Source organism: Chenopodium album, chromosome 4 (genome assembly GCF_948465745.1).
Source record: "Chenopodium album chromosome 4, dcCheAlbu1.1, whole genome shotgun sequence".
In the NCBI taxonomy this organism is placed as follows: domain Eukaryota; kingdom Viridiplantae; phylum Streptophyta; class Magnoliopsida; order Caryophyllales; family Amaranthaceae; genus Chenopodium; species Chenopodium album.
Window position 1 is genome coordinate 60513145 of NC_137837.1, and position 27052 is coordinate 60540196.

The 27052-nt window shown below is 34.6% G+C and overlaps 1 protein-coding gene and 2 pseudogenes across 2 annotated transcripts; 2 read left to right on the plus strand and 1 right to left on the minus strand.

Annotated features, from left to right (window-relative positions):
- The first annotated feature begins 1511 nt into the window (after window positions 1-1511).
- Window positions 1512-1610, plus strand: LOC145629780 (small nucleolar RNA R71; annotated as a pseudogene).
- An 11094-nt stretch (window positions 1611-12704) lies between these two features.
- On the plus strand, window positions 12705-26716 carry LOC145627045 (cytochrome P450 CYP72A219-like; annotated as a pseudogene). The gene is made up of 5 exons (XR_014111291.1): window positions 12705-13155; window positions 14018-14235; window positions 24519-24772; window positions 25650-26034; window positions 26115-26716. The product of XR_014111291.1 is annotated as a cytochrome P450 CYP72A219-like (transcript).
- LOC145626186 (uncharacterized) lies at window positions 18511-20865 on the minus strand. Its single transcript, XM_081678617.1, has 4 exons — window positions 20744-20865; window positions 19324-19791; window positions 19033-19095; window positions 18511-18792 (listed from the first exon to the last, which is right to left on the minus strand). Exons 2-4 carry the CDS (start codon window positions 19417-19419, stop codon window positions 18511-18513), a joined length of 441 nt encoding a protein of 146 aa, XP_081534743.1. The 5' UTR covers window positions 19420-19791; window positions 20744-20865.
- Window positions 26717-27052: the final 336 nt, after the last annotated feature.

The following is a 27052-nucleotide window of genomic DNA, read 5'->3' on the forward strand; positions in this document are numbered from 1 at the left end:
TTTTGTTCATGATGATAGCACTACAATTTTCGGTCAAATTGATAGTTTCCACAACCTCACAAGTCCTTTTCCCACTCAAAATGTCCTTGAGGAATTTGGCATAATTTGGCATTTGGTTTATCACATCGGTAAAAGGTAGAGAAAGATGAAGTTGTTTTAGCATATCAATGAATCTCCCAAATTGCTCATCCAATTTGTGTCTCATGAATTTTTGTGGGTAAGGGAGCTTGGGTTTCACAATTTCTTTCTCTACTCTCACCTCTCTAGGTGTCTCAACCACAACCTCATCCAATGATGCCCTATCCCCCTCATTCTCAACCAAGGCTTTCTTAGGAATCTCCTTATCCTCACCCTTCATAGGCAATCTCTCCTCAAGAACCTTACCACTCCTAGTAACAATAGAATTCACGTGTTTCTTGGGATCAAGACCTTGGGAAGGTAAAGAAGAAGGGCTTGCATGATCTTTCAAAGCATTTGCAAGTTGAGAAATTTGATTTTCAAGCATTTTATTGTGGGTCATCATTTCATTGAACTTCTTATCACTAACGGCCATGTATGTGTTCAACAACTTGGTTTGATTCTCAATTATTTCCTTTAAATTGGTCCTAGGTGAAGAAGGTTGGGAATAGGAATTTTCTCCTTGAGTCCTTGGAACAAATCCGGGTGGGGGACCTCTTTGAGCATTATTTTGAAAATTGTCCTTCCCTTGGTTGTTCCAAGTACCCCTATTTTGATTTTGTCCATAACCTTGATTATGGTTACCACCACCTTGATTATGGTTACCACTACCTTGGTTGTGATTTCCATAACCTTGGTTTTGATTACCATAATTTTGGCTTTGATTTTGGCCACTATAACCTTGGTTATTATAGCTACCACGTGAACCTTGGTTCCCTTGGTTTCTATAACCACCACCTTGATTATAGTTGTCAAAATTGCCTTGGTTTTGGTAATTCCTATTCCATTGACCTCTTTGATTATCAAACCTTTGAGCATTATTATTTGACACATAATTCACATGCTCACTCTCATTGTTATCAAACTCATCAACACATTCATTAGGACAATTACTAGAGTCATGATCATACGATCCACATGCATCACAAAACAAACAACCCATAGGCATATTATGTGAAGAGGGAGGGGGTTGAGAGTTAGAATGAGTACCTCTCCCCTTAAATTGGGAGGTAAGATTCGAAGCTTGGGATGAAGTAGAAGTGCTCTCCAACTTGGCTTTGATTGCGGTCATCTCCTTTCCCAAGTTTGTCATTTGGGAGGAAAGGTTGTTGATCGCATTTAGATGGTCTACCGAGTACAATGAAGATTGCTTGCTTGAAGAGTCTCTCTCCCCATCTTGCCAATCTCTATAGTATGTCACCACGTCCTCAATGATGTCCACCACTTCTTCGGTCTTGTTCATGATAGGACCCCCGGCCCCCCCCCCATCAAGGCATGACTTGCCTTGGGGACTTAAACCGCCATAGAAGATTTGGACCACTTGGTATGTTGGGATTCCGTGGTGAGGGCACTCCCTTTGATACTCTTTGTATCTCTCCCATGCTTCGTAAAGGCTTTCATTTGGCCTTTGCTTGAACCCTTGAATCAAGGCTCTTGCCTCCGCCGTCTTCTTTTGAGGGTAGAAACGGGACAAGAAGGCCTTTGTAACATCATCCCATGTTCTCAAGGAATTGGGCTTCACCTCTTTATCTAGCCACTCTAAGGATCTTCCTATGAGAGAGAAGGGGAACAACTTGAGGCGTATGAACTCTTGAGAAACTCCGTTGACTTTGATGGTGTTGCAATATTTTTCAAATTCTTTAAGATGGTTCAACGGGCTCTCATTCTTAGCCCCACTATATTGCCTCCTCTCAATTAAGGTGATCATGGCCGGCCGAATCTCGAAATCATTTGTCGGTGTTGTAGGCGGAGCTATGTCTATGTCGCTCTCAAACCTATAAGCACCGGGTATTCCTAACTCCTTCAAGGCCACTCTCGGATTTTCTCCCATGCCTTGCCCTTCTTCAATCTCTTCTTCACTTGAAGAACTATACCCCAAGGAGAATCGATTAGCTATTCTTCTTCTTGAGAGAGTCCTTTCAATTTCCGGGTCAAAAGGCACAATGGATCGATCACGAGCTCTATGCATGCAAAACTTCAAAGAAAATATTAGTAGCACGGCTACAAGTGTAGCCTAAAGAAACAAAATCTTTTTGTATTTTTTTTTCAATTAAAATGAAGTAGACTCAACAACAAAAGCTAAGCACCAATAGCATTCCCTGGCAACGGCACCATTTTGACAAGAGGAAAATGTATTTCGTTATCTACCCTTCTCCCAAGTCAAACAAAATTTGTAAACACCTAACCAACCTTATATGAATATAGGGCAAGTTAAGGGTCGATCCCTAGGGAATGCAATGATGAAAACTAGAGTCTAAGTCAAGCTACCTCGAAGATGGAGTTGAGATTATGGTTGGTACTATGGTAAACTAAAGCAAGTCTAATCAAGTAAAACAAAGGTCTAAACACTAGGGATATGGGTTCCACATGCAAGTTCAATGATAATGCTAGTTTAGAGCTCAATCAATTAATTCAAGTATTGCAATGGACAAACAATAGTAGCAATCAAGAGAGTTCAAATGTTATCTCCTATAGGCCAATCTAGGTGTCACTATGAAAGGAAAATCAAGAAGGATCACAAGCAAACCCAATCAATTAGAGCAACTTTCAATTCAATTGTTCATGTCATTAAGAGTTGCAATGCAATCTAGATTAATCTTATAGGTTGATCACTCCTAGTCTAATCAATCTCATGCAAAACTATGTCAACCAATTTAATTGCAAGAAATCAATCAATCAAAGAGCATCAACTAGAAATTTCATTAATCAAACATGCTTCCCCCTTTCCCTAGCAACTAATCTACTCACTAATCATGGTGAAATTCAAGAACAAATAACTAGAAATTGCTTTAATCTTCATTTCTATATCAAAATCTAAGAGAAATCAAATCAAATTCAAATCCAAAGAAGAACAAGCAACAAGCAAAAATCAAATAGCAAGTAAGTAAAAGATGAAGGAAGGAAGAGATTCTCACTAATATTGATGATTGAAAATGAAGAATTCCAAACTTGATTGATCAAATGTTGAGTTACAAAACCAAAACCAAGAACTTCTCTCTAACTTCTCTCTAGATTCTCTCTCTAAAACTAAGCTAATGAAAATTATCAAAAAAGTTCGTTTCAAAAAGGAAATACAATTCTATTTATAAGCAAAGAAGAAATCGGCAGCTCCCGCGCCCTCTCTCGATAGACCCGCGCCCGCGGAGAAATGGGTACGGAACCCTCCGCGGGCTATCTGGGCAGACCCCGCGCCCGCGGCAGCAGAGACCCTCGCTCGCGGCATTGAAACCCGCGCCCGCGGCTAATCCCCCGCTCCCAAAGCTTGATCAGGGGGGCCGCGGTCTCTCTGAATGGAGCGGCCTCTCCATTTTACCCGCGCCCGCGGAGAGCTCGCGGGGCAACCGCGACAAGTTCCTGCCAAGTTTTGAGTAACATAGGCCCGCGCCCGCGGCAAGATGACCCGCGCCCGCGGCCTGCTGGTATTGCCTTGGAGACCTCTCCGAGGCCTCTCCAAGGCCTCTCTAAGCCCTCTCTAGCCAAATGCTTTTTCCTTGCTTGATCATTAAGGTCCCAAATTGAATCCTTTACCAAGGTGATTCTCACAATACCTACACAAGTAAACAAAGAAAGGAAAAAAAAAGGGAAAAAGAGCCAAATAAAGAAAAACACGATAAAAACACGAGAATCATAAAGAAAAGAGGAAAAAGAGAAACTAAAGGAAAAAGGACCAAAAATAAGAGAAGAAAGCATGAAAAAGGGAAAGAAATAACCCTAAAAGACTACCCTATGAGTGCCATAAATGACACTCATCACTTATCTTAAGAGCGCCTAAACATTGGCTCATAGCAAAGGCACCAACACAATGGTTCATAAACAGCAAAGCACCGACCGACGTACTGGTTCACAAGCAGCAGAAGCACCGACGCACTGGCTAAAACAAAATTCAAGTAGCATTAAGGATCGACAAGCATTGTTCTGCGGTAGTTTTCTTTGGAATATTATCGCAACAACTGAGGATGACTTCAAGAGAGGTTATCTTCGACAACGTTCGCTAAGATTGTGGAGGTTGTCACCAAGATTTGAGAAGATAGCACGAGATGGGCGGTCTTCAACGGCATTCGCTAAGATTGTGGAGGTTGTCACCGAGATTTGAGAAGAATGGTTTGTGATGAGGCGGTCTTCGACGACTTCTGCTATGATTGAAAAGGTTGTCACTATGATTCAAGAAAAAATCTCTTTTGCTAAGAGAAGTGTGGACATAATAAACAAAAAGCTCCATTTTTCAGAGACGAGTGAACATCAAAATAGCAAGATGACGTTGCCTAGCTTGTAGAAAGTTGTCATAATAGCAAACACAACAAATCGGTTACTATAAAGACGTGTGCTTGACGGTGCAAGATACGCATTTCTTAACTCTCTTATATGTTTAACTAACGCTAGTTTGCAGGTATCGGCGTTACAAGAATGATTTAGGACCGCAGAACGTTTTGAATCATTCTCCGACCTTATTGATACTTTGACTTTTGTTTTCTAAACTTGCGTTCCTCCAAACTGAGTCAAAGTGGGGGCTTCTGTAGACTCCCAAATGTGTCTCCCTAAAACCAAATCCAGTGATGAATACCTTTCACGTCATTTGATTATCAAACAAAGCGAAAGTGTGAAAAGTCTAGTTATGAGGACATTTTTATTAAAATATCTCTTCTTTCTGTTTTTGAAAATATTTCTTTTCTTACCTATTTTATGAGAATAGCCAATCCAGTTTAGTTTGGTCCATGATAAGGGTCCAATAATAGTGTAGTTGGACGGGGTTTGAAAATACCTTTCCAACGATATATTATACGCATAATTCCGATGAATAATGAGGAAGTTATGGCCAAAATACTAAACTGGGCCCGGTTTGGCTCTTACATACAACCCAATGATTTAGAGGAGGGCCTATTATTAATTATCATTCCTAAAGTTATTAGGATTGATTATAGTTTTCTAGAATACTCTAGAAGGTTCTCTTAAATCCTAATGGAGTTAGGATTGATAATTATGTTTCAAAGAGTTTGAAATTGAATAAAACTACTCCTTTTTAGAATCCTTGTTTTGTACGAAGTGGAATATATTTTTAGATTTTATTTTTGTGCCTTATAATATTTATCCAAATCTTAAATGATTGGATAGATCTTTAAATTATCTTTCCAATGATACATTATAATGTTAATTCTGAGCTATAACAGAAAATATATAAATGAGATATGAAACTCTATCAAAAACTGACACCCTTCCACTATTTCAGCCATATCTTTTTACCTACAAAAGATTTTAATCTGATTCTAATTGGAGTGGAAATAAGACTTCAAGAGATTTCCAACGAAATATCATATGACTTATTTGGACTTTTGGATCAAAAGATATGATAAAAACAAAATCCGCAAATACTGTCTTGCAGCGCCGGACGACAGGCCTGTCGCCTGGCGACAGCTGGACAACTGGCGACAAGTCATGTTGTTGGCGAAAAAGACGTGTTGTATTCCTTTTTGAACTCTGATTCTTTTTTATCATAATCCGGTTGATTTTCGTTATTAATAGCCTCCTAAAACCTCTGTTTCAATCATTAATTCTTCTCACCAATTCTCCATCTAATTCTAACCAACTCTCATCAAGAAATTCTTGATACCCTCTCTCTCTCTCTCTCTCTTTTCTAAACTAGCTTTTTACATACAAAATTCCGCATTCACAAGATCTAGACATACCTAGCATAATTCGAAGTTGCCTTCGCCCTATACGTGAAAGGTTTAATTTCTGAGGGTTTGGTCCCAAATCTCATCTCTTTCAAATTTAATTTAATTGTTCTGATTTTATATTTTTCTTAAAGTTAATGACGTGTGTATTTTGTTATTAGAAAGAGATACGAGGCATCCAAGTAAGTGCTTTAATTGTTTAATTGATATTATGATATAGAGATCATGTTTAGGTTGTTATTTTGATTCCTAGTACCATGTTAGGATGCTTTTCTTAATTTGATGTTTAGGGTGAGAACAATAAGTTCCTAGTATCATGTTTATGGTAAAGAATATAATGACAATTATTATTTCTATGATGCCTTTTATTGTCTTTTCTAATAGTATCATGTTAGGGATATATATTTGATCTTTAATGTTTAGTGACATGATAGGTTTTGTTATTAATCTTGTTAGTATCATGCCTAGGATCTTGCTATTAATATTATGCTTTAACACGATAATTATGATTATGATTATGATTATGATTATTGTTGTGTCGAATTATAAATTTTAACGTAATTTGTTAATTAGCTAATTGTTTCACATAATTTGTTAATTTATGAATTATTTTACGTAATTTGTTAATTTACGAATTATTTTATGTTATTTGTTAATTAACAGATAACTTATATATAATTTGATTATTATGTTGCTTGATTATATTTATTGTTATTGCTTGATCACGCCTTTTATGCATGTTTAAAGGGAATTGGTACTTGTAATCACGCTTAATAAGATAATTAATAATCTTGTTTAGGGTTAATTTGATGATAATTCAAGTGATGACCAATAATAGTTTTATTTGTGCATTAATATTCAACCAACATATGTTAAACCTATTGATTGCATGTTAGTCAGAAAGCGCACATGAATACGAGAAGAATAAAGTAGAGGCCTATTATTAGGGCAGATTCAATCTCTTTTAGGTTGGATTTGTACCTTTATCCCCGAACTTCCAGTCATGGTTCCAGACCTATTGAAGTTAACGATCTCCTGGATCGTTAAGGGGTGTAACCTTCACCTTGTGAATGGTTTACAAGTTCCTAAAACTTGTTGGCGACTCTTTTGCTCTAGCTTCTTTCCCTTTGGACGCCACCATACTTAAGTGTATGATCACATTGGGGCTCAAGTTGGGGTAATGCTTGAAATATTCCCTACAGTAGCAAATACTAGATTACTTAGTTGCATATAGCAACAAAACAAATAAAGCATCCAGCTGCAACAAGGCAGCAAAAACACAAACAAAACCACTAAATATCCTACTGCACTTTAGAAGCAACAACAAACATAATGAAAACATTAAAAGTAAAATTGTTCTGCAAATACTAGGTGACACAACACCAAAAATATAATTATCTCCGATCTTGTCATCTGGGACCTTTTCTTCTTCTTAAATCAACCTCGCGTCCTCATTGACTTGGGAATTCACCTCTTCATCAGCATAAGTCAACAACAATGAACCCGGAACAACAACCCCTTCTGGAAAAGAAGTAGCAAAAGCAGACTTCTCAGCAGCATAATCCCATTTCTCGTGCTTGCCATGCTGATACTCCTCTATCATATCCAGACAAGCCTTCCCAAAGTGATAACTCGCCATATCAAGAGACTCGTTTCCAGCGGCCTTCAAAGTGCCTTTCAGTTCATCAAGCTCAGCACGACAATCCTTCTGATTGGTCCTCTCACACTTCAGAGCTTCAACTGCCGCCTTGCACTTATGAGTAAGAGCATCACGTTCCTTTTTCACAGCCTCAATTGATCAAGAAAACTCTGACACCTTGCTCAATACACCCAAGCAATACTAAAGACTCTAGACAAACAAAAGACCACATCAGTAAAGATCAAGTAACTCCTTGTCATTGTTTTATAAATTTGTTTTGGGAGTATACTATACTTGAAAAGAGTGCACAGCAGTCTCCTGAGAAAGGTCAGCAAAAATCTGCGAGGAAGGATGCTCCTTAAAGGACGGGAATAGTAAATTTTCTGCGTAGGGAGCAAAAGCCTCATAGTAAAAGGTTGAAACATCTAAATCAGCGGGCGTTTTAAAATTCCTTTTAAGACAAAAAGAGTGAGGTGGAGGAGGTAAAGGAGCCCTCTTCAATACGGATCCCTTCTCAGGAATGTCCTCACCAGCTTTAGAGGCATTTTGCTTAATATGACCCAGAATTAAAGATGAACTGAGCAAGTCATAAGACCTCAGCGACCTAGAAGTATCTACAAAACACACAACAAGCAAACCAAAGAAAATTTAATAAGGCAAAACAAAATCACAAAAGAACATGGTATGGAATAACACAAGGCAGCAACATTCCACCAAGTATACACAAAAAGAAAAACGACAAACCTTGAGACATGGCAGGGGCAATTTCTTTGTCAGACTCAGAATAGTCCAAGTTCTCAATATGCACAACTGCTTCAGGTTGTTTAACTTAGCTTAATGAAAGACCTCTCGCCTACACTCAACTCATATAATTTCTCAATGAAAGACTGACACTGGGCACGCTGCTTCAACTTCGTCACTGCAAAAACCACGCAAATAAGCCAAATCAACAATGAAGGAAAGCACCACAAAGAAACAAAAATTAAAAGTACCTTTTTCCTCACCAGTGTCAATCAAGAAGTCAGTGTCTTCACCCAAAGAATTAATCCTTACAAAGAAAAACCTATGATACCACTTCTTATCAAAGGCCTTCTCCAAATCTGTCACCAAAGGATCAACACCATCCTTCAAACGAAGACCAACTCGACCTTTAACACTAGTCCTAATTGTATAAGGATAGCAAAGATCCCTTACATCTATAGAAATACCTAATTTTTCACTCCACAGATCACGAAATCGCAAAATTCTCTAAGTTTGGGGCAACATATGGCAACGCAAAACCCTAGCCTTAGAAAGAAATTGGCGAACAAGAGGAGAAAAAGGAAAAGTATGCCCAATCACGAAAGGACACTCGAAGAAACACACCCAACCAGGGGAAGTCCAGTTCGCCCTCTCCCTAGAAAACGGATTCCTCACCATCACCCCATCAAGAAAACGCTCAATAGTAGCAATCTTCTTGACATCGTCCTTCGTCAGGTGAGAAGGATAAACATCCTTAACAGGAAAAACTTTCTACGCGGCAAAAATCGGCTTCTTTACGCCTTCCTCAGCCTAGAAAATACCACTTTCACTGACTCACTCATCGCAGAAAACGAAAAGATCGAAAGTAGAAGAAAGCAGAACAGAGAAAATAGAGAGGAAAGAGAAAATACATGTGAGAGAAGTTTGAAATTGGGGCAAAGAGTAAACTGATTTGATGGAAGCCTACCAACCCAAGCAATAAATACTGCAAGGAAATAAACCGTTCATCACAGTTATCAAAACACTTACCTTAAAACTAACACCCCACTCCCTTTTTTTGTTAACGGTTGCAAAATAAATTCCAAAAATTTGAAAAAAAATCTTCTGACGTCATTATTTTTAATTTTCACCTTCAAATACTAGAACATAAAAATTAGGGGAAATTGTTGGGTCCGTCTCACTAAGCAACCCAATAGCCCTAGGGCACAGCCAAGCATTCAAGTTACATCAAGAATCAAGCAAACTGCCTGATTGATACAAGTATAGCAAGAAGAATCAGAACATCAATTAAGCAAATACATGCCAAAAATACACCTGCTGGGCAAGGAAAGAAGAATAAAATCAAGAAGATCTTCCCCATTTGAATATATTCTAATATCTTTGTAACCCTATGTTTTCCTAGATAAAAAAAAAGCAGAATTAGACATTGTAGTACCTTCATATGCTCGTTAATACATTAATACAAACAACATACTTCATTAATTCTCTCGGAATTGTGTCCTTTCTGATTAAGGAGTCTGTCCTTACTAAATATTGTATCTCTAAAATCTCTCTTTTATATTAATACCGGTTGTTTATTGCTTTGTTATTGTTTTATTTGTTGTATTTAACGTTAAAGGTTTGATTGTTATTACCCCTTAATCCCTAACCAAATTCTTAGATCATCCTAATTAAGATTTGCCTAAACAAATACTACCTCTGTTTCATGTTTTTTGCAACTTTGGCCAATATTTGAGAGATATAAAATATTCCAAAGTTGCAAAAAACATGAAACAGAGGTAGTATGTAGTTTCATTTTCATCTAAATCTCTTCAATTTTGCACCCCCTCCTCTCCTTTCCCTTCGTTACCTAAATCCGTTGCCCGAACAAGCTAGTTTGTACCCCCTCTCTTTCTTTTCCCTTCTTTTTCTTTCATTTCCTTCTTTATATGTAAACAAAATGTTAGTCTTTGGAAGTGAGTTCTTAATGAATAGTACAAAGTATATATTGGATCCAGCAAAGATAAGTCAATAAGTACAATGACCTACCGAATTTGTCTACCTTTTATTCGATTAGACTATGAATAATTTAAATTATCAGAACCATTAACAGTGCTTGTGTCGAAGAGTTCTTACCTTTTCATATTTAAAAAAATCAATCCTCCCTCCGTGGCACCATTCCTTAATTTTTGCTTCAATTTTTTTTTTTTTGCTCCATAGTATATATTGCTATATATATATGAACCACTATTTTTCCCTAAGAAAAATTATTTTGGATAACCATTATTCTTTCTCACCAATTTTAAACAACCCAAAACTATTAAATCTAACATATACCTATGTCTATGGATGTTCATAACCGGGTACTGGGCTTTTTGGGTACCTGAAGAGTCGGGTACACGCCTTTGCGGGTAGTCAACTACTCGACCCATGACCCGACCCACCTCTCGAGTACCCAGATTTCACGAGTCGGATCATCGAGTACCCGCTTAAAATGAAATTTTAATTAATTTTTTTATAAGAAAATTTAAATTAAAATAATAATTCATTAACATAGATGATGTATAAAATTATACTTTATACTGAAGTTATTACAAATCATGTACTAAAATTGTTACAAATTGTAACAATTCAATAATCTAAATGCAAATATTAAAATCGAAACCTAAAGTTACAAATTTACAATTCATTTCCCCCTAATTATATACTTGATACATTTGTCATAGCCGCCGTTGTTTCTCGAGCACATCTCACGCAGCTGTTCGCTGAAGAAAGAGTAGGCCGAAAAACCTAAGTTGTTAAGTTATCTCGTGGCTCCGTGACGGGGTTGGCCGAAAATCGTAGTAGTGTAGCACTATACAACCTAACAACCCATGGACCCGTAACCCAAAATATAAATCTCGCCGTGAAAGCCTGAGATATTAGTATGGAGAGGTGCGGAGGCCACTAGGCTAGTGTGTCTTGAGTGTTTGGGAATTGGGAGATGAGAAAGAAAGCTTTTATGTGTAAATTGTGTTATGCGACTACTTTTTGAGTATTTTGTTATTGCGTAAAACTGTAAACCCTAAAAGAGGAGTAATGGGCTTTCTAGAAAAAACTAGAAAAAAATAAAAAAAAAATAACCGGGTGTTTAACGGGTACTCGAGGAACTCATAGTGTGTCTCATTACCCGACCTAGGATTTGAATTTTTTGATGGGTCGGGTACCCGACCCGCAAAAATGGGAAAACACATTAAAAATACCCATCGGGTACTTTGGAGTCAACAGGTCATCGGGTCGGCATTTTTTTAACACCCCTACCTATGTCCTATAGGACAAAAATAAAGAGGCAGAGGGAGTAATAGTAAACAAATTTGTTTAGGATAAATTTTCGAGAATAATCAAATCATTGTTCAATTCATTCAAAGTAATTTTGCCTTTTGATTTGCATTTAGGAGTAAATGGTACGAAAGCTTAGACTATTCTGAATAATCAAAAGAGTAGATTTTTTTTTTTTTTTAAGGAAGAACTACTTTAAATCTTATACAACATGTTTGGGTACTAAAATGATCATACCCATTTTAGTCTAGGGTAATTCTACCCATATAAGCCAAAAGGACATAAAAAGGCCCAAGAGGCTCTAAATAAGTCAAATGCACTAATATGGCCTATACATGTACAACTAGGGTTCACAAAACTCACTCATGTACTACTATAAATACCCCTGAAGGGACATAAGGTAAAGAGATGTCACTCTTATGCATAGTTTGCATCTAAAATCCTCCTCCACTCTCTCTCCCCTAAAATCCTCTCATAATATGTATTGTTTGGCATCTAATTTTGGCGTCGGAGGCTCTACCCCTGAGGCTCAAGTTTCATTTTACAGGTCCATTCAAGGCTCAAATCCGAGCTCCACAAGTAGCCCTTCAAGGCCCGGTTTGATCCTTTTTCCCAAAACACAACATGAAAGACTAATTAATTTGCCGATCAGCCCATTAGCTTACCATTGTCTTATGTTCTTATTGGTAATAATATGATGGGATTATGAACTGAGTGTGATATGTGAAATTGCCTTGAAACTTCAACGTGGGAGAATTAAAATTGCTCTCTACTTCTTTCTTTCTTTACATTGTTTGTCTTTCATTGACCAAAAGACTCTTCACCTATGTCACACAAAAATAAATTAATAAAATAAAATAAAATGAAATTAATCATTGTGTCATACTGTTTAAATAATCTTACTTTAAGACTCTTCCGCTCTACTTCGAATACGTAATTAATCTGACAATTACACTGATGCCTAATGATAAGATAATCTACAAATCATATTTCATTGTGATTCTCCGTTGAATTGTAAGAAGTAACAAAGGAAACATCATAGGTTGTTGCATTTGTCTTTATCCGGTTATCCCTAAGCTAATTGAAGTTGCATAGTCCATTTGAATATTCAAAGCTTATAAGTTATATATAATAGTGCTTATTATTCTACTCCACATACTTATGGTACTTTATATCTTTATTGCCATATATCTCATACTGTTTTTTCCTCTTCATTTATCTTTCCTATTGAAACTAAGAGTTTTTATTCCTTTATTGCTTTCGGATTATTAGGATAAATAAACAAGAATAAGGGCAGTCTTCTTTACAATACTAAATTCGACTTTGATTTCGGAAAGTATTAAGCATATATGGAAGTGACAAGCATGTCTATATCAATTTCTTTGGTATGTATTGTATTAGTGAGTGTGTCATGGTGTGTGTTAAATTGGGTATGGTTTAAGCCAAAAAGATTAGAGAGATTGCTTAAAAATCAAGGGTTTAAAGGTAATTGTTATAGGCTGTTGCATGGAGATACCAAGGATAGAGCTAGTATGACTATTGAAGCCAGATCAAAGCCTCCTTTGCCTGATTCGTCCAACGACTACATTCCACGTGCCCTCCCATTCTTCTATCAAACTCTGAACAAATATGGTATGTTGTCTTAAAAATAACTTCTCCCAGCCCGTTTCACAAATATTGTAACAATTAACATTTTAGAAATTTCATACATATCACATATTCACATCAATTCCTTATTTGCACATGTTTTCACTCTTTCCTTTTAAAAATTTGTGCCCCTTCCATATGTTGCAATATTTGTGAAAAAGAGAAAGTTTTTTTTTATTGATTTTAACATTCATTTTATGCTCTAATGTACTCTTGTGTGTTTTAAATTCTTATAATTTTACCATGTTTGTTCAAAATGATCAAATGATATTATTCATTTTGCATACATAAATCAGTAAGGTTGTTTCATTCATTTTCTTGATTTTTTTTTAATTTGTACAAAATGAATATTTTTGTCAAATTATGAGAATAAATTGTTCCTCATATGTGCAAATTAGCAATATTGATTTGCTTGTCTGCATGAATGATTAAGAGCCTGTTCTCATTACCGACTCAACTGAACTGAATTGAAATGAACTGAACTTATTAAAGCTAAACTAAAATGAACTAGAAATGAAATGAATATTTTATAAGAGATGAAAATTAGGAGCTGAATTGAACCGAAATGAACTTATTAGAGCTGAACTGAACTGAATTTAACTGAAATAAACTGAAAATAACCGTATGAGAACAGACCCTAAATCATGTAAACAACAATTGTACCTTATCATGCTTGTACCTCACCATGCTAATTAACATTTACAATTTAAAATATTATAAAGGGTAATATGCTTTTTTATTTTATTATTATTATTATATTTTTATATATATATACCCCCTCTATCTTTTTTAAGCAATACTATATCATATAAAACATTACTCCGTACGTATTTTTTAATTTGTGTAGGTAGAAGATGTTTTGTATGGAATGGACCAGTGCCCTTGGTGACGATTGCGGAACCAGAGTTGATAAGAGAAGTATTCATGAAGATACACGAGTTTCAGAAGCAAAAGGCAAACCCTCTTTTTGAGAAGGTTGCCTCTGGCTTAATTATGTTAGAGGGCCCATTTTGGGCTACTCGGAGGAAGCTTCTTACTCCTGCTTTCCACATGGACAAGCTCAAGGTTATACATACTTCATTCTAATATATTTACTTCTGTTTTATATAAGATTACAACTGCTACATAATTCCTTAAGGAAATAATCTAGAAATAAATTATATTGTGGAAGTTAAAGCTTAAATAATACGAATAAAAAGGGCATGTATATATCAATAGATAGAAGTGAATAATAAAAAAGAAAATTTGATTATAATAATTCAACCTTTCACTGGTGTAATTACTCCCATCTTTAGACCCAATTATATTTCATTAGGCCAAAAAAGTCACCTATCTCCAATAGAAAGCTACCTTGCCACATGTCCTGCTAAGATTCATCCACATATTAAATTTTAATTTTTTTTTTCAAATTATTTTTAATTAATAACTTTTTAATTTAATTTTTTAGTTTTCCCCTTCCTTCCACCTCCATCCTTTCCCTTTACCTTCATCAATGGCTACCCTTCTTCCTCTCTACCTCTATCCTCCCCCACCCCTCCCTTTTTTTTTCCGGAAGCCCCCCTCCTCCCCTTTCTCTCCCTTTCCCATCACCCCTATATGTCCCTTTCCCGGCAGCCCACCCTCCTCCCTCTTCCCCACCCCCGGTCCCCAACCTTTTTCGACCACCCCTCCCCCTTCTTAATCCTTATCCCTATCCAGCCACATTCCCTTTTCTTAAATCCCTTACCCGAAAACCACATAATTCCAAAATCCCCTACCCGAAAACCCCAATTAACCTGGAAACCCCAATTAACCCCAAAACCCCCATTCGAAAATCCAAATTAACACGAAAATCCAAACCCAGAAGCAAGAGAAACTCCCAAACCGATCCCTAACCAAGAATCCCCCACCCCCTCTCGAAAAAATCCAAAAAAATATGAGGGGAAGTGTGAAAATAGACGCTACTATCGGAGGGGGAAGGGCGCAGGAAGAAGAGAGAGTGGTCGAAATCTGGATAGGGACGAAGAGGGGTGGCAGAGGGAGAGGGTGGCCGGGGAAGGGGGTGGCAGGGGATGTTTTTATCTTTCATTTTTTTTAAGGATTTTTTAGAAAATAACACCATAAAATAGCCAAAATTTTGATTATAACACCACAAAATTTGAAACTTTTATTATAACACCACAAAAAAAAAAAAAAAAAAAACAAAGAATTTGATTTCACCACCACTTAATAGATTTTTGGATGGAATTCGTTAAGTGGGGTCCACATTGGCACATGTCACCATATTATTGGTTAAAAAAAAAATTAAACCCTAAAATTAAACCCAGCCCTAGCCCCAACACCACCACTACCACTGTCGACATCACAACCCCAGTCACCTGCACTCCTTTACTCTTCTACCCTAGCTATTGGCGCTCCACCCTAGCCTAGACGCGCCTACGCACAACACTAGCCCAAATGCCAGTGATCCCTTCCCTACCTACCCCAGCCACCACTGCGTAAAATTACCCCCTTTCCCCACCCATAAAATGATCAATCGACCATTTAGGGTTTCCATTGCCGATTTCGGTCATTTTGAGGGTGGAAAAAATAGGTAGTTTTTGGGCTTTCGGCCGTTACGGTCGTGGATAGGATGGCGTGTTTCAAGACTTTCAACTTTCAAGGCTGGGGTGTTTCAAGGTGGATGGTTTTCGTTCGTAGCTGGCTGGGATGTTTAATGTGCCGGTTGGGCTTGGTGGCTGGACTCGGGTGAGGATGTCATTTCACCAGTGATGGCGGGAGGCTGGATTAGTGAGACTTGGTTGGGCTTGCGGTAGAGGGGCTTGCGGTAGAGGGGCTTGCGGTAGAGGAGTAAGGGTGGTTTCGTTAGTCCAGGGTGGTCGTCTGGAGGAGCCGGCAACCAGGAATGGAGTGAAGGCAGTGGAGACAGGGAGAACCGGCACCGGTGGTGAGGGTGGTGGTTGGGTTTAGGAGTTATGGTTTTTTCCTTTTTTTTTCTTTGTTTTTATCAAATAGTTAAATGACACGTGTAAAGTTTGGTGCCCACTAACGGTTTTTGGATGGCGTTGGAAAGTGGTGGTGAAATCAATTTTTTGGTTTTTTTTTTTTTTGTGGTGTTATAATCAAATTTTTGGTTATTTTGTGATGTGAAATATCCTTTTTTTTAATCCATTGTTTTTGTTAAAAATTGTAAAAGAAAAAAAATTACCTAAAGAAAAGGTTACCGGTCACCTTGGCCTGATGAAATACAACGGAGTGTAAAGGTGAAAGCAATCAAAAGGTGGGATTAATAGAATAAGACCAGTGAAAATTGGATTATTATAGTCAAAATTTTCATAATAGAGAAGAAGAGCTTTATATTCATATAGCTAGTCAACCTTCAAGTCAATGACACCGGTTATTGACTTATTGTTGTCGACTAGATTAGCCCCATGTAATGCACGGTTTTAAAAAAAGAAATGAATTATAGACCCTTTCTCACATGTTGAGAGAAAACAACTATTTTCTCTATAATACTTTCTAATTAAATATGAAAATACAATTTTGAAAAATCCAATTTTTTCATATTTTTTTAAAATCAATTAAACTATACTATTAACTATATTTAACAACTACTTGTAAATAATAGAATAGTGCAATATCTGTAGAAAACTTAAAATTTAAAATTAAATTTGAATTAATTCTCAAAACAATATTAAATAGGGTAGCTCAAACAGGGGGAAAAACAATATGACATCATTCATGCATTTTGGCGGGAAAAATTAATTAAGAAAGTGACATGTAATCAGTAATGACGTCAGCGGTTGTTACGACATAAAAAATTTCTTTGAAATAAATATATATTTTACATATGTCCTTCGTATGAGATAAATTACAAAAAAATAACCATGAATCACATTGCTATTTAGATCTAACTAATTTTGAAGAACAATATATATTTAAGTAAATTATGCAATACAAAATACTCTTTAACTGGGTGTAATTATATTTTGAAGTCAAACATTAACTCATAAATTCATCATAATATAATATATGGAATATAATATAATATAATAGTTGGTTTTTTTTTTAAGAAAATATTGTAATCATTTAAGGTAAAAAAATAAAATAAAAATATGATGTTAGCAATTAATTTATGCGGGAAAATTTTTTACCACAAATTGACATGTGTACAATTTGAAAAAGTGATGAGGTTGCTGTTTTAGTTTATTTACTAGGTGAGTCCCGTGCGATGCACGTTTAAACAATTAATTTTTTGCTTATTTATATATGTGATATGTATTTAAGAAAAAAACTTAATAAATCATATGACTTATTATTAGATAATCGAGCCATAACAACATATGTGATGTTAAATACGGTGTATTATAATCATATATTATACTATATACTTCATAATTTAAATAAAATTTAAGCTTTTTTTCTAAGATGTTAGCATATACTTCGTATAAATTTATTGGTTTGCCCTTCATTAAAAATAATTTGAAGAACTAATAAATAATGGAACTCCCCAAAACATACAATCACTGTAAATGTATAGAGTAGGAGGAACAGGAAAATGCATAGTTAGTCAATTCAATCATTAAATTCTTTAGGAAATATGCATTAATCTATCAATTTTCACTAGTAGAAAAAAGGCATTAGGCAGCGGTTCAAACCCGGTCTAAGGCACCGGTTTGAACCGCTGCCTATTTGAGGGGTGCCAAAAACCTACTATTTGGCACCGGTTCAAAACCGGTGCCATAGGGTGAAATAGGCACCGGTTAACCGGTGCCTAAAACTGCTCTACCGCCATTTTTTTTTTGGGTGGTGGATAGTTTAGGCACCGGTTCCTTCCTAACCGGTGCCTTTTGTATAATTTTTTTTTTTTTTTTGTTTTTTCAATCGTGCAATAATATTTTTAAAAAAAAAACCTGCAATAATAATAACCTGTAATTCCAGCAATTATATTAAATATAATAATTAATAATTTTATTATTATATTAACTAATAATAATATTATTAATTATTATATACAAAAATAATATTAGATACAAGAATTCAATTATATATATATATATATATATAGATATAAATATTCCCAAATGCAATACAAAAAAAAAAAAAAAACAGTTTAGTAATATACAAAGTACACATCATGGTAAAAAAAGAATTTACTTAATTTAACAGGAAGGAGGTATTTGGTATTTGAAGATATTCAAAAAGCATGTACATTTGCCTGGATCAAGGAAACCCGATATACCGCCCGCACTTTCTATCATTCTTCTCCAGGTCTTTCTTTCAGGTTATATCTAAAAGTAGAACACTAACCAACTACTATAATATAAAATCAAATAGCAATTGCCTATTATTTACTAATCATTAACCAGATGATTTTCGGCTCCACCTACCAATTCGAGCCTTGCGTCTCCCACGCCTTTTCTTGTTCTTGGGGGTAGTCAACTTGGACCGTACTTTTACAGCCAGTTGCTCTTGACTTGCTGTCATTTTGCTGGGAGAATTGGGTTCTAAGACATGTTCAATATTTTCTGATTTCACTTCAGTTCCTGACTGAAGTTCTTCCGTAAGTCGAGTCCCAACAACTTCAGTATGATTGGACTCTTCCTTCACCTGTTGATTAGCGACAAGAATCTTGTTATCAATCTACAGACAAACAATCATTACATAAAAGTTGATCAACACGAGAGAGGACCCTCAGTCTGACTATATACAAATGGTCAAGTCCTACTGTCATGTCCGAGCAAATTAAAGCTGCAATTGCAATAGTTTAAGAACTTTCCACTTCTAAATTATAATTTGCAATCTTGCAATACCATTTTCCTGATATCCATGCAACCATGAACATAACGATTATTCGTGAAATAGATTAGAAAGATGACTAACCTTGCCACAGATCCTCCCAAATTGCTGCTGGTCAGCAGTTCCAATCATGATGCAGTCTTGTTGCTTTTAGCCCAAGACATGAAGAATTGAAAAGTTCAATCACTATCTCTAATAATGACTGGGAACCACAATTTAGTAAACACTAGACAATTAATTAAATCTCTACTGCTGGCAGTCTAAATGGGCTGCAAGTGTGGAGGTATCTGTAAGCAATCAACTACAAGAGACAAATTCTGCAGACAAAAATTCAGAAGCAAATAAAAGGAGCTGAGAATGAACCAGGAACAATACCTTCATCATCCTGCTCCATAGCATCTCCCTCATCCTCTGACGAAGTCCAGCCACCATGTCGATGAGATCTCTTGCTACTAGAAGAAGCAACATCATTCAAAGCATCACGTATAGCTTCAGCACGTTCAGCCTCCTCAATACACTCATCAAAGGCACTACGGATAGGGGACAAAGAACCTAAACAAGAAAAAAATATACAGAACTTATTTCAGAAAAGAAAAAGTAAAAAAAAAAAATCTCCCTGAACCCTTTTGAAGAAACAATATGAAACAGAAACACTTGAGCAAGAAGAAGTATTTTATGGTATGCTCGAGCAGCTACATCAAATAACTACATCAAACTGTTTGCACCTCCTTTACAGCTGCATCATGTTTTATCCCTTGCTTCACATACCATGGGGTAAAAAAGACTTCTGCTAGAGGACAAAGCATGTAAAAGCAGATCAAAGCATGTAAAAGCAGCAAACTTCTGCCAGAGGACAAATAGAAAACTAGTAATAAACATAGAAAACCAAACTCTGCATGGGGTTTTTATCTCGAATCTACTCAAACAATGCCTTAGGGCTAAGAGGTGAAAGTGGAAATGTGAAATAAAAGAACAAACACTTCAATTGTAAACTACAAATGGAAGAAAAAGCAACTCAAACAAGTCATAGTTACATGATAATTGCTGAATGGAAGAAAAACCACCCACCCCCCACACCCACACCCACACCCCCACACCCACCCATACATAATAATTGCTGAATGGTGATATAAGATATTCCTTGAGACAGCCAGAATTGCCATGTAATAGGATAAAAACAGCCTACAGCATCACAGCAAGCATATAAATCGTAGTCCAGAATGGCGCTATCTTAACCAGCTTTATGAAGAGCATTAACAATCAAGTTCCCATTTTTTTTTTTCTGCAATTAGCTCTTAACCAATCAACAACACATTCTACAAACATATACTCCGTATCACCAAACTTCAGAAATCAGAAAGCTTATGCTTTCTGTGTACATACAAAACCAAATTTTACACATCTGCAGCATAAAAGCTTAACCCCACAAAACCACAATTAACTCGATAACATTATTACACTTTAAACACAATTAATAACGCAGTTTTGTCATATTTTCTAAATCATGAGTCATATTTTAACTAAAAGATCAAATAACCAGCAAAAACCAATGAAACCTATAAGCTGAATCACAAAACAAACAAAATTGACACAGATAAACATAAAAGGCATAAAAATAACATAAAATTTCTGATAAACTCGTTCTTGCAATTAAATCAATCCAAAAAAAACAAATCTTGCAAAAATATCCTTCATTTTCACTGCTCAATCAATGCCATCTTCTCATAAATTAAACTTTTTATAATGGATAATTAATACCCAGAATTAAATTAAGAAATAGAACAATGGGATTTACCTGAATCTCGCAACCCGTAAGCTAATTAACAAAAAAAAAAAGTGGATATTCGATCGTTGGGTAAGGAGTAAGGAGGAGGAAGAGAGAGAAAATGGTGTTATTTTTCTGATTTTCTACGTTTGACCCATCAAAGGTGGAAGGATTTCTCGAATAGGTGGTTTATTTTCGAAAGAGAAAGAAAGGGAAAACAGAGAGAGGAAGGATTGAAGGCGCGCGACCGGTTTTCGAAACCCCTGGTGGCCGCCGGTGAAGGTGACGGCTGTGGTGGAGGGAGAGAGAGGAAGGATTGAAGAAGGAATGAAAGAGAAAGAGAAAGAGAGGAAGGAGAAGAGGTATGTAGTCCGCGTTTTTTTTTTTAATTGGGTCCGGTTCAATTGGCACCGGTTCAAACCGGTGCCTTTTTACTTTTAGGCACCGGTTCAGTCCAAACCGGTGCCTTTTCCCTTTTTTTAAAAACCCGCCCAATTTTGGGCCGATTTTTGGCACCGGTTTGGGCTGAACCGGTGCCATATGGGGGGTGCCAAATGCAATTTTTCTACTAGTGTTTAAACCTTTATTTATCTTTAAAAAATGATGTCACCAAAAGTTTTAGAGGGAATTCTTTGTATGAGAAGTTGCCACTTGGACAGTGATGATGTCAACGGTTATTACTTTAGTTAGATTTATAGACTAGGTTAGATCTCGTGCCATGCACGGTGATCTATAATTATAAACTAAATTAGTTTAGTGCGATGCACGACATAAAAAATTTCTTTGAAATAAGCATATTTTATATATGTACCTCATATGAGAAAAAAAAAATATAGAAACATAATCATTAATTGCAATGATATTTAGATCTAAATAATTTTAAAAATAGTAAAAATTTAACCAAATTATACAATAAAGAGTACTCTTAAACTTGGAGTAATTATATTTGGAAGCCAAATAATATTTTATAAATCCATAATAATATAAAAAAAATAAATAGAAAATTGCATAATAAAAAATTGTCTTAAAAAAAAAAATAATATACTCCGAATATATAATTTAAGGCAAAATTTAAGAAGGTTTCAAAAAATAAGTAAAAACAAAAATAAGAATAAGAGGGAATTTTTTTTTTACCATAACTTGACATTTGTACAATTTAAATAGGGAATGATGTCAGCGATTGTTACTTTAATTATATTTATAGATAGATTTTTCATTGTAAATGACGTTAAAGTTGACTGCGCTTTCTTGACTAGTGTACGACATTGTGTAAAGGGAAAAAAAATGCAACTTTTGAATGAAAAGATTTTGAAAAAGGCAAAACATTTTGAAAACTTGTAAAGACCAAATACAATAGGTTATTACGTATGAGAAATAAAGGAGTATTATATATATATATATATATATATATATATATATATATATATATATATATATATATATATATATATTGAAAAAATACATTTTTTTTTTCTGGAATACTAAGTGGTCGTTTGGTTGTTAAGGAAATAACTTCCCATAGAAATTGATAAATTATAGGAATTAACTTCCCACGTTATAAATCTCATGAATTGTTGAAAGTTGTTTGTTATTTATGGAGGAATTTGAAAATCATGGGAATTTCAAGTTATCAAGGGGGCACTTGGTAATTTAATTCCCATGTTTTGTGGGAGTTGGAAATTCCCATGAATTTCAAATTCCCACATTTTTATGTTTTGTGGTCAACCAAACAAAGCCCCAATATCTAAATTCCCATGATTTTCTATTTCCCCCATTTCTGTTGTGCAACCAAACGACACCTGATTTAATTAAGGGAGAGTGAAACTTGGCACACACACCAATGCAATATTTTGACTTTAAATATACTCCGTATATGATTAAATATCAATGAAAAACATGAAAAAGTTGATCTAATAAAATCTATACTTTGTATTTAAAAACACAAACCACAAATTTTTCATATGAAACATGTCATCTCATATCATTACTCAGTCATTACCCTATATGACACATGTCACCTCCCTAAATCTTTTTGTTTAAGTCTTTATGAATTATATAACTTGCAAATTCAATTAAGAAAATAAAATGTTTTATTTCCGCTATAATAAAATCAAGTTGATCCAATTAATACACAACACATAAACATATGAATTATAATTAAAAAAAAAATAATGTATTTTCAACTCCTAGACTTAAAATAACTTAAATTAATATATATATGTCATTTTATATTTCACGATCTTTATGTATACTTCCGCCGTTTCTATTTAGTTGACACGTTCAATTTAGGCACACATTTTAAGGAGAGGAGAGGAGAGAGAGTGAGAGAGAACGATGAAGCAAGAAGGGTACACTTAAAAAGCAAGGTATAAAACTTACCCAAAAAGAAAACGTGTCAACTAAAAAAAAACTTCCTATGTCAATTAATAAAAAACGGAGGTAAGTATATAACCAACGAAATTCCTTCATCTTCTTCCACAGTTCTACCCTCACTTTTTATTATTTTTTTTTTCTTTTAAGTTTTAGCAATGAAACAATTACTTCGTACTTCATATAAAAAATTTCAACTATTGAAAAGCATACTTGCATATGAAATAACCAAATAACAACTAGTGCATCAAACAGACCAAAAGACTAGTTTTATATTAACAAATATCATCTTCAGTTTTACAAAGTGTTATTTACTTGCATTTTACGCAGTCTCCAATATACTACTTTAACCATTAATTTCTTTTGATTGTGCATTATTAAAAATTATACAAAGTTGATATACCAAAAAAAAATTTAGAACAATACGAATCTAATCAGATCAAATTTATTTGATAATGTTTTCTCATATATACAAACAATTAGGCATGATCAGAATTTTACAAGTTTGACCTATTGTGAATAATAAATGGGTAGAACTCAGAAAAACAAAGGTAGCATATAGCAATATATTTTATGATATCCTTTTTTAATATTATCATAAAACAAAGGTCAAATTTAGTTACAAAATACTGAAAAAAAAAAATCAAACATGTCAATTATTAAGAAAAAGAGGAAGTATTCAACATAAATTTCGTTTGAGATTGTTTTTAATTTAATTTTTGTTTTCTAGTTTGTTTTAAATTTGATACAAAACTTTTTTCATGAAAACATGGGGTACATAAATAAAAAGTTTTTCATGAAAACATGGGGTACATAATGTCCGAAACTGACCCAAAAAAAATTTAAATTCACAATTTAATTTGCATATACACAATAATTTAGCATGATTCAAGTTTAAAATTGGACTCGGCTTGACCAGACCTCACCAAACCTGACTCGAACTTTTGAATTGACATCTCTGGATGGTTACACATATGTAAATGTAACACAAAAGTTTATTATTTCTATACAATTTGACCTTATCTCAACCCTCACGGTTTTTTTGACCTAATATTTGCGGGTTAGACACTTTTGAGAGTGGGGGGGGGGGAGGGGAGAGTGTAAGGAATCCTCATCCTTAAATTGTCTATAGTAGGGATTGAACTCTCAACCTCAAGGGTTGGAAGGTTCAATCTTTCCCACTACTTCACTTGACTAAGGGCCTGTGTACTTCAGCTTAATTTCAGTTCAAATCATTTCAACTCCTAATTTTTTTCTCTTAAAAAATAATCATTTCAGCTCAATCCAGTTCAAGTCAGTTCAGTTCAGTTCATTAAATGTGAACATAAGCTTAGTTGGATAACCTTTTTGCATACTTAAGCAAATTTCCACATAAAATGTATTATTATGTATTATGCGTGTTAAATATTATTCCTATTTTGGTATATTTTTGCAGTTTATGCTTCCAGCATTATGGGAAAGCTCCAATGCTATGGTTAAAGAGTGGGAAGAAATGACATCGAAGACAGGTTCATGTGAAATAGAGGTGTTGTCATATTTGAATAAATTATCTGCTGATCTTATTTCTAGAGCTGCGTTTGGAAGTAGTTACGAAGAAGGGAAGCGAATATTCGAGCTATTAACCGAACAAATACAAATTGTACTTCCGGTTTTAAATGCAGTTTATATCCCTGGATGGAGATAATTCAAGCGAGTATACTTCGTAAGATGATGTTATATAATGTGTGTGTGCGAGGAGGTTACTAAGTGATACAATTAAAGGGAAAAAAGCAAGACATGAAACATAAGAACATTACATTTTCAACAGATTAATTCATATTATGGTACATAAATATAATTCTAACTTGCATCAATTGGTGGGAAAATTTTCTAACAAAATTATGCCAAGTGCCGTATTTAGTGAATATACTTATACAATACCAAGTTAGATTCCGTGTCACGCACAGTAACTTTCAATAACTATTATTTAATTAACATCATATTTAATTATAAAAAATTAAATCTGGCAAAGTTATTTATTTGTTAAATTTATTATGAAATACCTATAAAAAAATTATTATGAAAAAAAAATATTTTTAAATAGGTATATATATATATATATATATATATATATATATATATATCACCAACAAGTTTATATCGTTTACTTCTTGTTAACCATATAAAAATCTTAACAATATTTGTTTAACCTGCAAATCTTTTGTAATCTTTTATTTATATATAAGATTTATTTCCTATATAGATTATTAAAAAAAACATAACAAAAAAAAAAAAAAATTAAGGGACACACCAGAAAATGACACATGTCTTTATTGGAGTGTCTTTTAGTATATAGTTATTGAGGAACTTGACATAACTTACAAAATTGAAATTTATATGCTTTATTTAACAAGCTCAAATTTAATGATACTTACCTAAAAATGCTGAAATTTATTAATCTATGCTATGTTAAATGTTTTAAAACCATTGTTAAAAAAAAAAAATAATAAATAAATAAATTTGTCTCATAACCAAGATCATGTAATCAAAAGAGTAATTTATTGGATTTGTTCATGTTGTGGTTTAGGTTTATCCCAACCCATGCAAACAAAAGAATAGTGGATGCTGATAGGGAAATTCGTTATCTACTAAAAGGTGTTATTGAGAAGAGGAAGAAAGCAATAAAAGAAGGAGCAAAACCAAAGGATGACTTGCTAGGATTGTTATTGGAGTCCCAACTTCAAGACAATGGACATTATAACAAAAAACACATTGAGTTGAGTATTGAAGAGGTGATTAATGAAAGTAAGTTGTTCTACTTAGCTGGCCAAGGTACCACTTCAACGTTATTAGTCTGGACAATAGTTATGCTTGGAAAGTATCAAGAATGGCAAGCTCGAGCACGAGAAGAGATCTTAAACACATTTGGGAATCACATCCCGGATTTTCAAGGATTGAACCATCTAAAGACTGTAAGTCTTTAATGAAATGATTGTTATATTACCTTAAGCAATCATAGTTTAAACATTTATCAATTAATTTATCTTTTTAGGTAAACATGATACTTCAAGAGGTTCTTCGATTGTATCCCCCAGTTATTGAAATCATTCGTAAAGTTACAAAAAACATTAGGGTGGGAGATATCTTCTTACCTGCAGGATTGTTAGTCAACCTTCCAATAGCTCTTATCCAACAAGATGAGAAGCTGTGGGGTGATGATGCTAAAGATTTTAACCCATCAAGGTTTAGTGAAGGAATTTCTAAGGCAACAAAAGGAAATATGTCATTTTTCTCATTTGGTTGGGGGCCAAGAATATGTCTTGGTTCGAATTTTGCTATGATCGAAGCAAAAATTACATTGGCTTTAATTCTACAACGATTCTCTTTCGAGCTTTCACCATATTATGCTCATGCTCCATCCGCCAATGGAGCTCTTACTCCACAATTTGACGCACCAATCATATTCCATGAATTATTGGACAAATAATTTATGTCATTTTATTTATAAGTTATAGCCATAATAGCACTGTACTAAAATATAAATTCATGGTTGTAATTTTTTTTAACATCGATTTAAATTGTAATTAGTCATTTGTTTAAATTTTTTTTTATTTTCTTTCTTTATTTTTCATGCAAAAAGTATGTTTGCTTTAGTTTAACATACTTGTGCAAAACAAAGATGGAAAGATAAAAAGAACTGAGGAAATACGTACCAGAGAGTGATATTGGAGGTAGATGAAGCAAGTGATTTTAATTACTTCCTCTGTTTCTTATTAGATCCATTACTATTGATATCGCGGACTTCTGAAGTCGTAAAAAATTTTTGGAGTATAGAGAGATAGTGGGAAAAATAAGGAGGACCTATGTGATTTAAAAAAAAAAACAAGATATAGAGAGATTGAATTAATTGACTAAAATAGAAAGTGATGCATCTAAATTGAAGCTTTCATATATGGAAAGTGACGTATCTAATAAAAAATAGAGAATATA